At 34.9% G+C, this 17,829-nt stretch overlaps 1 protein-coding gene across 2 annotated transcripts in view; it reads left to right on the top strand.

Annotated features, from left to right (window-relative positions):
• Positions 1-17,829, top strand: part of LOC149798080 (tyrosine-protein kinase Tec-like) — a 115,056-nt gene that overhangs the window by 16,634 nt on the left and 80,593 nt on the right. For both annotated transcript variants that reach the window (XM_089963164.1, XM_089963163.1), the window contains exons 2-4: positions 7,523-7,790; positions 10,238-10,336; positions 16,805-16,898. In XM_089963164.1, the coding sequence (XP_089819290.1) occupies positions 7,650-7,790; positions 10,238-10,336; positions 16,805-16,898 (334 nt within the window). In that variant the 5' untranslated portion in view covers positions 7,523-7,649. The remainder of the gene's footprint in view (positions 1-7,522; positions 7,791-10,237; positions 10,337-16,804; positions 16,899-17,829) is intronic.

The following is a 17,829-nucleotide window of genomic DNA, read 5'->3' as shown; positions in this document are numbered from 1 at the left end:
GAGGTTGAGTCGCAGCTATATCAGTTGGAAGATCTCGTAAAATCTTTTTTGTTTGTTTAGTTCGTCTTGCTATTTTTTTCAGTTTGTTCTGCAGTTTGTTTTGATACCGGAAGATCTTCTTTGATGACATTTGTAACTTTCTCAGTAGCTGCAGTAACGGGTTTAAATAGTTTTTTAGTGTCTTCTTCGTACTCAACTTGTGCTTTCTGCTGCGCTCGTAAGTTTTTTTCTAAATGAATCTCTAACAGGAAGAAATTTCTTAATTACTTCTAATCGTTCTCGAGCTATTCTTGCAGTATGAGATTCCGGATGTACCATTTTATTATAACAATAATTTTTTTAATTAATAGCAGCAGGGAGGGCGCAACCTCATATATATAAACAAAACATCATACAAAGAAAGAAAAAAACAAAATAACCCTTATGATGTTTGTGACCTTATTTTTTTTCTTCTTCGTATGATGTTTTGTTTTAAGCAAATTATATTTCAACCAAGTGGTCTGTTCGCCTCTGTTGCTGCTGTCTAACAATCAGTCTATTTCATGGCTTAAATGATACTGAAAAGCATAGGTTAATTAACTATTTTGTTACATATAGGTGGTCTCCTATTTTGACAGACATGGTAGACACAAAAAAATGACCTATATCAGTATGTTGTTTGCCATAATGTGCCAAAAATTAAATGTCCCCTTTTGTTTTTGCTGGAGTGTTTCAGGAAGTAAAATTCGGTCAACTAAGAATTCTGAAATGTATTTTTGTTTGCTTTGCCTCCTAAATTGCCTTTAAAATGTAATCACATTTTAATTGAAATAATCATGTTTTCATTATATATATATATATATATATATATATAGAGAGAGAGAGAGAGAGAGAGAGAGAGAGAGAGAGAGAATCTGACTTAAAAGAAATATTGACAAACCTGTCTATAATCTTGAATACAGATGGCTTAAGCTTTCCTATTTAGGACAATACTATGTAACAGCTTTTGTTTTGCATACATGCATCTAGCGCATGTTTGATTTACCTACAGTTGGTTGTTCCATTTTGTAATCTTTTTTACTTACGCAAATTAGCATAATGGGCTCACCCACTGCAGTCATGAAATGCACCACACTAGCTATTGTGGGCAGATTAGTAAATCATGCAATGGTGGTTTATACCTGACCTCTTTCCCTTTTTATTTTCCTTTATTTAAACTGCCCAACTGATAGTTTACATCAGCTCCAACGATGACTGCTACATGTAAGGGGCATAAACTGAAGTGTTTATTTCTTTTCCTAAGTTTCGATGATTACTGAAAATTGTATTTATGGAAACATGACTGGGCCAGGGGTTTTGGGAATAAACATCTTGTTTTTATATTGACATGCTGTTTTGTGGCATGTCAACATCTTTAAAATAAATTTCTGCATTTCATCAACACAGTTGAAGCTTTCTCAGGTAAATTAGATTTTTTTTCTCGACAAGCCCATCAGGCTCCTCAGTTAGAATACAGGAGGGGGTCTTATCTGAAATTAGAGATATCCTGGGCATTGGGCATTGATAGTTTTTGAGCACTGAGATAAACTGAACATATGTAAACCAGATGCATTTTAGGTTAAAATAAATTGCAGTTTACAATTAATGAATGACTTAAAACAGATATACATGTATACTGGTTTACATCATACCAAGAACACTCAGTGGTTGTTGCTGAGATATTGATTTCTTGCAGGGATTTTAGTCAACTAGTTATTAGCAGCAGGAAGGGCGAACAGACCACCTGGTTGAAATATAATTTGCATAAAACAAAACATCATACGAGAAAAATAAACAAGGTCATGGGTTATTTTTCGTATGTACTTTGTTTACATATATGAGGTCGCGCCCTCCCTGCTGCTGTTAATTAAAAAAATTAATGTTATAATTAAATGTTACATCCAGAATCTTATACTGCAAGAATAGCTCGAGAACGATTAGAAGAAATTAAGAAATTTCTTCCTTTTAGAGACTCATTTAGAAAAGACCTACAAGCGCAGCAGGAAGTACAAGTTGAGTGCGAAGAAGACACTAAAAAGTTATTTAAACTCGTCACTGCAGCTACTGAGAAAGTTTCAGCAACTACTGAAAGAGCCATATGGGGAGATATTAAGGATGAGGAGGAGAAGAAGAAGGGTATTCATCAGTATTAAAACAAACCGCAGAACAAACTGAAAAAATAGCAAGAAGAACCAAACAAACAAATTTTTTTAAAAAAGATCTTCCAACTAATATAACTGCAGCTCAGCCTCCACCTGTCGATGAAGAAATACTTGAAGGTATTGGAAAACTTGATACTGAAGTCGCCGACGTGAAGAAAAAAAAAACTTATACATAAACCTAAAACAGGAAGAGGAAATGGTTAAAGATACCGGAGCGTCTATCAAAGATGTTAGGAAAAAAATTACAATTCCCAATAACCGTAGCGACGATAACAGGAGAGATTTTGTATGTATCAAAATATAAATCAAAAGGAGCTTCGATTAAAAGTATTGATCATAACGCACACGCGTGGACTAGCGCAGTAACAGTGTTTCCACGAAATCGAACTGTTAAATTTTACCGCGGAGATATGTTTGATTTTATTAACGAAATAAGTAAAAACGATCTTGTGTCACTATCGTTGTTTCATAGTTCTGAAAACGACGAATCAGATATGGAAGAAAAAAAAGTAAATTTGATCAATTTGTAAGACCGAATGGCGTTATTTATCGAACAGATCTTCTCCACGAGAAAATGAAAAATCTTGCGCTGCAATATACTGATGATACTGACGAACTATTGAGCAACTGTTTTACTGTTCCGTCAGTTGCGGCTCATTTTGCTAGAAAGAAAAATTCATGGAAACCAACTAGATTGAATTTTCTCAGTGATATAATATCCAGTTGTGTCGAATACGGACACGGCGGATTGTGGAATACTAAATACGGATACGGAGATTGTTCTGTATATTTTAAGAGATTCGGTCATCCGACACACGAAATGACGCGAGTATCGATAAATGGACCCTTACCGGATTTTGACCTGACTGGATTTGCTTGTGTCGAGTCATTCGAGTTACCTAAAGATCTTCATACGATTTGTTATGTTTGGTTCGGTAAGCATTTTTCAGAAAAAATGTGGGCACCAATAGTACTATTACGATATATGCTTGATTGTGCGATATTTATATCGTTGATTGTAAGTGATATCATATCGGAAACAAACCGAAGTTTGGTTACCACAACAAAAGGAATATTCCGATGATGAAAACCGCAACAAAACTGATTATGAGAATAAAATCGCAAAAGATCTTGGCAGAAAAATAATTGGCAAATTCACCCAAGGAGGATCATATGATCATAAACGATATTGTACAAGATTGATCATGGATGATGCTGAGTTAGATTTTATAATCGCTGATACAACGAATAAAAACACGTTTATAAATCGAGAAATAGCTTTCTTACCAAATGGAAATAAACTAGGTACAATTGTGAGCTATGTGGATGGTGAGTCACCTCAATATACTCATTTAAGATCATCAATGTTAGCGTACGTTTCAATAAATCTATTATCGATGATAAATAAAATTTATGATTTGCTGTCAGAGTCGCTACGGATTCGTTTTATATCAATAAAAAATATTCAGGACTCTTAGAAAAATTAAATATAGATACTTGTGCATCGTGGGGTTCGTGGAGATAAAAAAAGAAAATACACTTAATTATTCCGAATCAGCTGATGTTGCGATTAAAGATATTTATTGTAAAAAATATCCAATATTAAAGCTATCGTCTGCACCATCGGTATACGATCCAATAACTAGAAGTAAAACGGTTTATGTAAACGGACCTGGAGGTTCTGGTAAAACCACTCGAGCGATCGAACTATTTCAGAATTCAGATATGATCGTGCTAACACTTATACACAGACTCGCGGGAGAAATGAAACAACGAGGAGTACAATCATGTACTTATCACAGCTTTTTTAGGTCGCAATACTCCAGATAGGATCAGTCGCTCTTTTTTTTTTTTTTTTGAACTTCATTAGGAACACTAACATCAAAATGTGCAAATTGAATTTGCTTAGGTGGCGGTAGATAAATTTGCCATATTGCCTGTTTAGATAACCATGCTTTAGCAGTAGAATGTTTAACCGCTGCTGCATTAGTGAGTTTACTAATTGCTGCTTTACCCCTCCAGTATCCAATTGGGGAATAATAAATCGATTCCATTTTATATATTACCAGCACATAATGCTAATTTACCTTTCATCGCGGATCTTACTAACCAATTAGCTAATGATTCTCTGATATTTTTATTTTTTACGGAATTTAATGATTGAGTCAACTTCACATCTGCAATATGTCTGTCTTGTAGGTTTTTGCTTTTATAAGCTACATCATGAACATGACACGCTTTATCAATAGCGTTTATTGGTTCCTCACCTGGTTTTGGTTGTTCCTGATTATCAAGCCTGATATCGAGTCGAGTACCAGGACCACAATAATTATATCCTGGTAGATGTTTTTTTCCAGAGTATTTAGCCCACGGAGTTCCTGGGAACTTTGACATTAATTTAGCAATATCACCACCATCTTTTTTTAGGTAAAAAAGAAAACTTTTTCTGTTACATACTGCACATTTCCCACCATATGCTATTCTTGCATTTTTTGTTGTAACCGTGGATGGATCATTAGTTGGGGTTTTAGTTCTACAGCATAAACAATATAGATTCATATGTTTATATAATATGGATATAATTGATTTCTCAGCGACTCGAAAACGAGAACCTGTCAAACACCATCCTGCGTTACCGAACTCGATTAGGATGATAATAATAGGACCATCTGGAAGTGGAAAGACACAGTTGTTACTTAATCTTATAATGAGATGGCTAAAATGGGATAAGTTGTATTTGGTAGCCCCGTCTGTAGATGATCAACGATGTTATGATGTGCTTAAAGATTTTAATGAAAACACAAGATTATTGGACAAAGATAACAGTGTTATCGAGTTCATAACCGATATTGATGAAGCACTGTCCGTAGATTCCACTGATGGATTTATTAATAATTTGGTTGTATACGATGATGTAATGCTGGATAAACAATCAAATCCTGCTAGGATTTTTTCATGCGGAAGACATAAAAACACTGATGTGATTTATGTTACTCATCAATACACACAAATACCAAAGGTGATCAGAGACAACAGTAATATTTTAGTTGTGTTTAATGGAGTTGATACACGTACGTTGCGAAATATTCATCAAACTTGGTGTGGCGGTGACATGGATATAAATAAATTTGGAAACTTTTTTTCATGAGCGCAAGCTACTCCGCATGGATTTATAACAATAAATTTACATGATCCCAGAACAAGATATCGAATCGGACTTGATAAAATATTTGTATAAATTATTAGCAGCAGGAAGGGCGCGACCTCATATAAGTAAACAAAGTACATACGAAAAATAACCCATGATCTTATTTTTTTTTCTCGTATGATGTTTTGTTTTAAGCAAATTATATTTCATCCAAGTGGTCTGTTTGCCCTCCTTATTGCTTTATTTTAGGAATAAAGCAATGTATTTTGGTATCTATTGATTACTATTTGAATAAGACCTCATGACAGTCTATGATTTCAATACCATAATCAGTTGATTTGTCACATGATACAGCACTAAGTCATCAGACTCAAATCAGAAACGGGAAAAGTAAACAACTACAGTGTATATTCCCTGGGTTTTCAAAATGAGAGCATGATTGTTTCAAGACTTTTTTATTTTGTCGTCCAGGTAGACGTGCATATTTTTTATAGTAAAATACATAATTTGTAATTTCTTTTTCAATGTAAATGTTAGCATAAGAGTATTCACATGTGCAAAAAGATCAGTGAATGTAAAATTCGGAACTTTTTTAATATGTAAAAATTAATACACAGTTCAATAAAGTTAAAAGAAACTTTTCAAATAATTTAAAATCTGCAAAATTGCTAATTCCAACACAAATCTACAGTTTGTTAAAAAATTCACAGGTTTGGTCTCCTGTCAGCATAGTTTTTAATTCATTGTCTTTGTTTTTAAAATCTTTTTTATTACATACAGCTGAAACAGTAAATACATATATTGAAGCAAAGTTATACCTTTAATAGTTTAATTCTAGAAGTAAAACAACACAATGAGATTAACTCGATTAACAAAAAGGTGTAACAGACTTGCACCACAGTGAACATATCATGACTCTGTGTTGTGGTTTTAATAGCAGTAGCATAAAACAATCAACATGAAATCATGGCTAGGAAATTTAACACTGATCATTTGAGACAGGTATTCCTAAATATTTATTATACAAACTATATATGAATTAAATCTTGCTATATTTTAATCTGAATTTATAAAGTAATTCCAGCTTGGAAGGAAAGGAATCTGGTATACTGTGGAACATGAAATGTTTTTATACATGTACCATAAGACAGAGTGTATTATGTTAAGATTTTTTTTCTGTTGCTATTTTTATTTCCACATAATTGTGAGAGCTGTCCAACATCTGCAGTTACCAAACCTTTATGGATGGCTTGGACTTGTATAGGGAAGAACCATATCAGTTTCAGGGTCAAAGGTTAAGATAACTGACTAAAAAACGAAAATGGTTTCCGCACAATAACTTGAGCTTGCTACAGTTACAGCACACTGCTCTGGTGGCCTAGTGGTTTGAGTGTCTGCCTCGGATGCGGTAGGTTGTGGGTTCAAACCCTGACCGAGTCATACCAAAGATTTATAAAAATGGTATTAACAGTTGCCTTGCTAGGCATTCAGCATCATGAGGTTATTTAGCGTTCGGACTGGTCAGTGACTGGGTTGGACATCATGCTATATGTCTGCGGTATGATGTCTCAGTGCCAAACATCACTGTAAATTGCCAAACTGCAGACATTGTAGTGATATGACTGAAAAATTGTTAAAACTACATCAAAAATAAAAATCACACACACAGAGTTAGAGAACCTTGTGGATGGATTGCACTTGAAGGTCAAAGATGAAGGTAACTGACTGAAGGAAGAAAAATGGTTTCCACAAAATAACTTGAATTTGCCACAGTTTACAGTTATGATGCCTTGTGGATGGGTAGGGTAAACTCTTTTGGGGTCAAGATAATCGTGACTGATAGAAGATAAATGGTTCACTCATGGTAACTAGACCAAACATTATGACTGGCTTACACCTGGGGTAAGAAAGAATCTTATTGAATTTGAGGGACAAAAGGTCATAGGTCAGAATCACTCACATGAAGAAAAATGGTTTCTGCGCTTGACTTTTAGTTATCTACATGGGTATATAGTACTCATGTTGGTTGCAGAATCAAAAGTACTCCATAAGTACTCTATTTGTACATATGAATATTGATAACACCTGATTAGGAAAGCCTGAATTACTGGTACTCACTCTTTAAAAGGTATGCCACCTCATGTCTGGTTTTGGTATTAATGATGAAAACATTTTTGTTTTGCTTTAATTTCAGAACTGTTTGTGCCAGGCTAAAGGACTTCCATCCTGTGTACCCTTCCTGGTCCGTATAGAGACAATAGAAATCTTCACTCATCAGAAATTTATATTTTTGTTATAAGCTGAAAGATAAATTATCCAACATGGCAAAACCCAAAGAAATAAAAGTGGACTACATGATGAAGCGAGCTATTAGCAGGGGAGCAATGAAAATTGAGAACTACAAAAGTAGATGGTTTGTGCTGGATTCCGAAAACCTCAAGTATTATGGAGGATCATTAGAGGTAAGATCTAAGATTAATCAGTTAAATAATAGTACTTAGAAAATGAAATAGACCTATAACATTAGGCTTCCTATTGTTGTTTTTTCAACCCATATTGTTATACATTAGTGTGATTTTGGTTACAGGATCCATAGAGCATACATGCCAACCATTATGCTTATGGCATAATCATTGTGCTTTTTTTCACCAAATTATGCATTATGCGTAAATATATTCAGATTATGCATTTTCAATATATCCCCATCCAAAAAATTAATAATTTGTTTTCTCATTTTTATTAACATCCCATTAATCCCACAGACCATATTCTTGAAAAGATGGCTTCTATGTAACTACGACATGAGTACTCTTGTCCAAAGACTTGCATGCACATTCCCCACAGTATTATGTTCTATTTATAGCAGTTGCCCTACTTCAAGAAACATGCTGGTTTCTACTTTCAACTTTTGACTTGGTTTCTATTTATAGCAGCTGAATGGCTTAGGAGAGAACAGCCTGGTTTTCTAACTTTTATTCTTTGCTCGCAGATTCATTGTTCTAATTCAGAACAGAACCAGTCTGTAGGTGTTTGGCGCTAAAAGTCAAGTCAGATTTATTTTAGTCGATGTGTGTTGGAGCACAAATATTTTTCAGATAATTTCACAGATGGATTAGGAAAAGACGAAAAACTGATTCAGAGATGAATACATGAATTACACAATACAGCGTTCCATTCTAGTGATCTTCATGCACCTTGATTGGCTGCTTGGAAAAGATTTTAATATTGGTCGTGGTGGTAAAACAAGAAACCTTGAATTAGGTCATTTACTAACTCCAGTACTGAGGTAACTTCTTTTTATACAGCAGAATTAAATTGTGGGCATGAATTTTATAAATGCAGATGCATTATCTACCAAGTGCTTAATAAAACATGGACAACCTCTAGCAGTAGAAGACTGCACTGGTCCTTTGTTCAGACGGGTGTTTCCTGATTCAAAATTGCAGAAAATATGCATGTGCAAGAACACGTGTTATATGTGGATTACTCTCTTTCTGCTCAGATTATTCTTTTTGTCCACTTGGATTACACTTTTTCCTTGCCAGGGGTTGGCATGTATGATAGAGGTACTGTGTTATATACAGAATCACATTATAATGAGACATGGTATAATAAGGAAGAGCACTGATTTCTATAAATGTCACCATTGTAAAATGTTACAAGCTTTTATAGTTTTGAAATGTTATAACTGGGAATTTCCTGTAATTAGATGGGTGCCAGTTATTATGGGGTACGAGTTTTCATGGGTTAGGCAAAAGGATTTGCTGTATAATTGTTTATCATTGATTTAGTGGAGGTATAACTGAATATCAATGATTTAGTGGAGGTATAACTGAATATCATTGATTTAGTGGAGGTATAATTGAATATCAATGATTTAATGGAGGTATAACTGAATATCGTTGATTTAGTGGAGGTATAATTGAATATCATTGATTTAATGGAGATATAACTGAATATCATTGATTTAATGGAGATATAATTGAATATCATTGATTTACTGAAGGTATAACTGAATATCATTGATATAGTGGAGGTATAATTGAATATCATTGATTTAATGGAGGTATAATTGAATATCTTTGATTTAGTGGAGGTATAATTAAATATCATTGATTTACTGGAGGTACAATTGAATATCATTGATTTAATGGAGGTATAATTGAATATCTTTGATTTAGTGGAGATATAATTGAATATCATTGATTTAATGGAGATATAACTGAATATTGGAGGTATAATTGTATATCATTGATTTACTGGAGATATATTTGAATATCATTGATTTAGTGGAGGTATAATTGAATATCAATGATTTAATGGAGGTATAATTGAATATCATTGATTTAGTGGACATATAATTGAATATCATTGATTTAGTGGAGATATAATTTAATATCATTGATTTACTGGAGGTATAATTGAATATCATTGATTTAGTTGAGATATAATTGAATATCATTGATTTACTGGAGATATATTTGAATATCATTGATTTAGTGGAGGTATAATTGAATATCAATGATTTAATGGAGTTATAATTGAATATCATTGATTTAGTGGAGGTATAATTGAATATCAATGATTTAAAATCAGAAAGTTTTTTTATTATAGTCTTATTTGTTACATGGACAAAAGGATAGACCGACAGTGTCACAAGAACAGTCGCTTTTTTAAAATATGTTGAAAATAATGTAACCTAACTTAATAGTTGATGATACTTTAACAGTTTATCAATCTGTCATAACTTCTTGACAGGGTTTATCAGTCTGTCAAAATATCTTGACACAATTTATCAATCTTTCATAACATCTTGACATATCTTATCAATCTATCATAACATCTTGATACAGTTTATTATTATGTTATATGACATAACTCACTAATTGCATATAATTTACCTCTGCAGAGGAGAACAAGGGAGAAAGGCTGTGTTCCTATATTAAATGTCCGTGCTGTGGAGGCAGTAGAGGAAGGAATGCTAGATGACAAGCAGTATGCATTTCAGGTATTGCGTTATGGTAAACATAAGCAGCTAAACTTATTAATTAAGGATCTAGCAAGGACATGAAAATTTAATGTTCAGTTTGTCTTTGTGTATATTGAGGAATTGATTGTTCCACAGGGTTTTCCATAGACGCGACCCCTCCGGTGGCCTAAATGGGTAGAGTGTCTGCCTCAGATGTGGCAGGTCACTGGTTTGAACCCCAGATGTATCATACCAAAGGCTTAAAAAAAATGGTACTAGGAGCTGCCTCACTTGGCGCTCAGCATTAAGAGGTTAGTGTTAGGACTGGTCGGCCTGGTGTTAGGATAATGTGGGTGAGACATGATGCTATAAGTCTGCAGTATGATGCCCCAGTGCATGACATCACTATTTACTGCCACACTGCAAACACTGTAGCGATATGACAGAAAAATTGTTAAAGCTATGTCAAAAATCCAAATCACACACTCACACGTTCCATAGACATTTTTTTTAATGTGTTAAATGTACTCAAACATTAAGTTGATGTCATTTAGCAATAAATGCTTGAATACTATATTCTCCGTATATCTTGGGACAAGATAAAATAAATAATTTATTTTACTGTCCCATAGCATAAAATGAAACTACTTAGATCATACGTTCCAGATCTTATAGACATTGAAATAAATTGTGTTGAATTTGAGACTCCTCGCCTGCATGTTATAAGTAGGTAGATAGTGTGATGTGATTTGTATTTTTTAACATAACTTTAACAATTTTTCAGTCATATTGCTACGATGTCTGCACTGTGACAGTTTATAGTGATGTCTGGCACTGGGGCATCATGCTGCAGACATGTAGCATGATGTCCCACCCAGTCACATTATCCTGACACCAGGCCGATAGATAGAATTATTATTTTATGATAACATGCTGAAAAGAAACTAACTTTGTTTTTTATTTATTTTTAGTTTATTATGTTCATAAGTGATTTAAATAAAATAAATAAATAAAATGTAGCCACTATCCGAAATTGTATGATATGATGCTGCATACACACCCTTAGTGTGTATCACTTAGGCTGAGCTAAAACATTGATATGTTGTTCATTGATGTGATGATGTAATAACAGATTGATTTGGTTCTCCACAAGGATTTCAACCTGTTGTCAAACTAAAAATTGGATCTGACAAAATCACAGATAAGGAAAATAACTACTGCTTCAAGGCCCCAGTATTTCATGAATGACATGGTGTATAGTGCAAAATAACCAAGAGTGTATTATATCCAGGTTAACAACATAACAATATTTAGCAAAAAAATAAATCACAGTTGGTGCAGATGATGATAATTTTGCTAGTGCAGGTTATAAAAAGTATTCTTTAACACAGAACTGTGTATGCTTTTATACCCTGCAGACAGCAATGGCTACAATCATAAAATACAATTGGTCTATCAAATACATAGGTCATTGTATTTACAAAGCAAACCAACACTTGAAGTTGACTTTGGAAGTTTTTAAGTATGCTGATTTTGTAGATGCAAAGTAGTCTGATCTATGGAAGCCAACCTTGGTTTCTTCTTTAAATATGTGACCAGAACATAACACCTTAGGCGAATTAATACTAACTTGCAAATCCAGCCTTATCAGGTTAAAAGCTTTTTGCTAAAAAAGCTAAAAGTTGTCTGCCCACCTAGGTGGAGATCAGGCAGCATGATCTCCCTTTTGGTACTGGGATTGGCACCAAATCACAAGAATATCTTAGTTCCTACTTCCGCTCATGCCAAGACAAACACTTGCATCACAAGAGATCTCACAAGAGGCAGAATCTACTTGGAAGATGTGCCATTACAAGTTGCAGAATATTTTTTTTCAATCCACTATATTTCCAATTTTTTTCTCTTCCTATGCCAACACGTTTAGGCTGTATTTATTATTTATTTGCATGCAAGTCTCTATTGCCTATAGAAATTTATTAATATATGTGTAATTCAACTCGAACGGGTACATACAGGTGAGTTTTCTATACCAAGGCATTCTGAGCATCCAGGCACCAAGCTTCAATGATTTTACTTTTACAAAGACCATCTTTGAGCCTTCCTACAGTTAGTATTGTAACTTATACCTGGGCACATTTGATTATTAGCTACCACTATTTTCCAGATAAACATCATAACATCATATGATATAGCTTTGCACCCACCCCATGTTCAAAGACAGGTGCACTGAAACTTCCTGTACAGGTAGCATTATGAATTTTGAATTGAAACATATATATTGATGCATCATTGCTCTCATTCGGTCATCTACTGGCACTAATTCATAACACTTTATTGATTTTACCTAAATTGTCTCAAACTGGATATTGTTGCACCTAACTTTGTAAGTTCCTTTTTTGTATATAGCTTTTGTGTGTAATGTAAAAACATGTGTATATTACTGTATAGCTTCCGCTCTGGTTGGACAACATCAGGTAAGTTCTCTATACATTGCTTACTCAGTTATGTCCACCCTGTGCATATTACTACAGGGAACACTTGAGTTCTTTTTGTATAGGCAATCCATTGGCCTTCCAATGGGTAAGCTGTAAGTAGAATTGAATCTTGTCGTCCCTTTCATACATGTAAGTACTATAAGTGATGCTTTAGTGATTTTACCACTTTCTAAATATTCATATCTATGCTGATCTGAACCAGTATGGGTCATGTGCACTCCTTAGAGGTAGTAACTCTGCAGGGATACTCACATACTTGTAAAGAAGGACACTCACTACAATATGTGTATAGAGGGTCTTCTCTGTTTGGTCTTGCAGATTTGTATCATGGGCGAGACCAGTCAGACAACCACTCAACATTTGTCGTTTCTCTAGTTGTCACCACATGACTACATGTTGCATTTGCATATTATGGATGGAATTCAATCATAACTTGGTGGATGAATACATCTGATTGATGGACGGAATTCAATCATAACTTGGCAGATGAATATGCCTGATTGTGTGCAAGGGCAGCAAGATGGAGAGCAGCAACAAGTGTCAGTTACAGTCTCTCATATCAGAATTATGGAACAGATGCATTTATCAAACATCCTGTCGCAGCCTCATGAAATGGACAGCATCATGTCAGCCAAGATGGCTGTGTTCCTCCACGACTGGACTTGTAACTCTGATGGTAAAGGGCCATGACCACAGTTAGATTATATGGCATCAGCGAAAAACTAATTTGTCCAGTTCCACGACTTGCATAGTCCTGCCAAGCTCTGTATGAATAAACACTTCTTGTGGACAACTCCCAGTCTTTCATACTACATCATTTCCCACTCATGTGACAGAGAAATCCAGCGGTTTCGCTAAGCTTACTTTTCTTATCTCAGACCAGTCTTCTCAGTCAAGTTGTTCACGTGCTCAGAACTACTTTTTTAAAAAAAGAAACCCTTGTTATCTTCTGCTGTGCCTGACGTAGTTGTACTAATATCAAACAACAACAACAACAGCCACAAATATATAACAGTAACATAGTAACTTAAGGTAAATCCATCTTTGAGAACACACCATAAACAAAAACATTTCGAGAGAGACAAAGACACAAATGTGTACAATGTCAATCTTTTTGGTATTATGCTAGTTCGTTCCATACAGCATGGTCAATTTATCCTATATGCAGGCCTAGCTCAGTACATTTTCAGGTCAGAGTTATTAAATGTAGCTAAAGCTACCTTACTAGTTTTAAATACTTCATGTGACACAAATTATATACTGTTAGCTACATTTAATGATGCTGACCTGAAAAATGACTGTGCTACAGATAGGATAAAATTCTTGATGCTGTGTGAAATGAACAATAACAGAAAACACTGATCCATACACATAGACTATAGACCTATACACTTCCCAACTCTCTTAGCAACTACAGAAAACTTAGTAACAGCCAGAAAAGTGTTATATAAAACATGCTTTATTCTAATTTTGTTAAGCATCTCCATTGTGACCTGGTTGAATCAAAAATATAACTACAATATTTAATGACAAATAATGCACTTACCAGCCAGAAGGAATCATTTATCTGTCAGCACATTCATCCATAAGCAAATTTCACTGCAGCCATATTTCCAGGACAGAAACATAAATGTTCAAAGAATCTGTGAACTTGAAAGTTTAGCACATGGTTATCCGCTATGGTCCATTTTTGGAGGGTCTATTATACACGAGTGGCCGAGTGGTCTAAAGCACTCTCCATTACGGATCACTGCCATCTCACCTCTGTCTGCGTAGGTTCGAGTCTCGGATTTGGCCAATGTGGGTATGTGAGAAAGCTTGCCAGTAGCTTCTCGAGGGTCAGTGGTTCTTTCCAGGGATTTCCCGGGTTCTTCCTCCACCATTAATACTGGCCACCATGTATATCCCATCATGTGCTGAAAAATGGCGTTAAATCCTACAACAACAACATACACGGGGGTAATTTTACAATCATTATTAAGGACAACACAAGTATGTCACAAACAGTTTCACCTCCTCCAAAGAAAAGACTAGTTATTAATGATAGTGACACAGATCTCTAATTACCCATGAATAATCTAAAGCAAGAAGTTACTCTTCATTACAGCTTCTACTAAGTATAACTAGAGTAGAGCTGAGTAGCCCATATCATTTTATTATTTACAATATAACTTTTCAAAATTGGAACTGATGAAAATAAAACAGTTTCTTGTAATAAATATTAATTATTTATTGTCAATTTCATATAACATCCATATATTAAATGTGATAATACCTCATTATTATTCAGCGTTTTGTGTTGTTATTTTTCTTTGCTCATGCATATAAGCTGTGTATATCAGATGCATCTGTCACAACACAGCCTGCATTGACATATTTATATTCATGTGCCGCATGTAAACATTGGACGTGAACACTAATGAAGAATTCTTTTAATCTAAAGGAAAATATTGGGTGAGAAAAATAATCTACGTTGGGGTTTGGACCAAGACAAGGAAATCCCAGTTGCGGGGTTACATTATATGTCTCTCCACTCATGCAAGCCTCGTGGTGAGACAAATAATATAACCCCTTGACTGGGATTTCCTTGTCTTGGTCCAAACCCCAACATAGATTCTATATATCTTATACACTTCTGGCATAGGAGCTCCATTTTGGGGCATTAATTTTTTAAACATGCATCTTTATGCCACCTAAAGCCAGGTCAAAGGTCAACATCTCCTAGGCTTTCTGATATATTGGCAGATTGGTTTTTCTGCAAAAGGGAACTCACACAAACAGAATGGCTTTTTCATCCCTGTTTTATATGATACATATTTGATGGGGTTGACTTATGATGGACATTAATGATGAGGTGGAATGCCAAAACTTATTGTTTCACGATCACTAGCACTGTGCTTTCATAGAAGAGAGGATGTTGCACGAATCAAAGACCTGTCTGTTCTTATGTTTGTTTGGATTTCATCTGGCCAATGGTACTGGATCCTTGCCCATGTGCACGTTTCACCTGTCTGAACAGGAAACCAATTAAACTGCTCTCTAGAGCTTTATTAGCTCACCTGTCATACAAAGTCCTGCCTCTTTGGCAGTTGGCAGGCAAAAACAGCAATACATTTCTTGGTGGACCCATCTTCTTACAGTTCCAACGTGATTGATCAATATCACTCACAATGCCTCCCGCTTGCAAGGAACCTCCCACAATGGGGATACGTTTTTTTTTAAAGGTAGCTGGGTTTAAATTAAAAGCCAAGTAAACCACCTAGCTACTGACTGTTAAGGAAAGCCATGCTGAAAGACCTAGATCTGCTATCACATAGGAAGAATCAGTAGAACAAGCAATATAGACCTTGATGTGACAGTGCATTATGCAATGGTAGATCAGGTATGTGTTGTTTGGACCTAATTTGTAACTGAGCCTATATGGTAGATCAAGTATGTGTTGTTTGGACCTAATTTGTAACTGAGCCTATGTGGTAGATCAGGTATGTGTTTTTTGGACCTAATTTGTAACTGAGCCTATATGGTAGATAAGGATGTTGTTTGGACCTGATTTGTATGTGAGCCTATATGGTAGATAAGGTTGTTGTTTGGACCTGATTTGTATGTGAGCCTATATGGTAGATAAGGATGTTGTTTGGACCTGATTTGTATGTGAGCCTATATGGTAGATAAGGATGTTGTTTGGACCTGATTTGTATGTGAGCCTATATGGTAGATCAGGGTGTTGTTTGGACCTGATTTTTGTGAGCCTGTATGGTAGATAAGGTTGTTGTTTGGACCTGATTTTTTGTGAGCCTGTATAGTAGATAAGGATGTTGTTTGGACCTGATTTGTTTGTGAGCCTATATAGTAGATCAGGGTGTTGTTTGGACCTGATTTGTTTGTGAGCCTATATGGTAGATTAGGTTGTTGTTTGGACCTGATTTGTTTGTGAGCCTGTATAAGTAGATAAGGGTGTTGTTTGGACCCAACTTGTAAGCAAGCCTTTATGCATTTTATTTCTGTTTCACAGGTTGTATATGCTGATAAGAGTAACTTCTACACTTTGTATGTCGTAGCCCTTAATGATGATCAACGTAAACAATGGATCGAAGAAATTAAAAAAGGTTGGTTTAATATTTATGTTTATCATGTGACTGATATGTTGCAAACATATGTATGTACATTAATATACTTATATCATAATTTTCATATTTGTAAGATATTTTTGCAAATAATGTTGCAGATGACATCATTACATCATTAAATAAAGGCATTATTACCAAGGTATCCCAAATGCATTTCGGAGTCATTTCAGTACACTCTGTGGTTTGGTAAATTCACATCAGTATTTTTCATCATGTAATGAACAGAATCTTACATTTGAAATAATATGAAACTAATTGAATAATTTGAAACTTTTACCCAGAATTCATTATTCAGCTTGTTTCGTTGATTTCATTTGAAATCAGCACTTATGTAAGATTCTCTGCTTAATGTAATTATTTTTAAAATCTTCATCAGGAGTTGATATCCTGTCATTACTTGTCTGGTTATAATACCCCTGCCACTGTAGAAGTAGGGTTATATAGGAACCCTATTGTCTGTCCATTTGTCTGTCTGGCACGAAATCTCATTAGTGTAACTAGTCCTGCAGTTTTTGGTGGATTTACATCAAACTTAGCTTTGATTATGTTGTGGTCACCACCTGAAGATGCATACTTGGCAGATTACTATCGGGCAATTTATGTTTCAGTTATTGCCCTTTTTGGGGTTGCAGCTGAATGTGTCCCCTAGTTTTGATGGACCATTGTGAAACTTGTTAAGGTTATTAGTATTATTCAGATTTGATGGATTATTATGAAATTATGGCCATTGTCTGAGTATCACAGTACTCCTGTATTTCTTTTTACTCAGTTTTTTTTTGAGCTGCTTGAGTTATTGCCCTTCTTTACTTGTAGTGAATGATATATTCTGACTCATGCAACAGAGAACTCTAGCTGTTTTGCTAACCTTTTCTTATAGCCATCTATTTGTCTGAGTCAGGTCGTCTTAGTC

Source organism: Sinohyriopsis cumingii, chromosome 6, assembly GCF_028554795.1.
Source record: "Sinohyriopsis cumingii isolate HCF-2022 chromosome 6, ASM2855479v2, whole genome shotgun sequence".
Taxonomy (NCBI): Eukaryota; Metazoa; Mollusca; class Bivalvia; order Unionida; family Unionidae; genus Sinohyriopsis; species Sinohyriopsis cumingii.
Note: the sequence above shows the minus strand (reverse complement) of the source record. Positions and strands in the feature narration are given on the sequence as shown.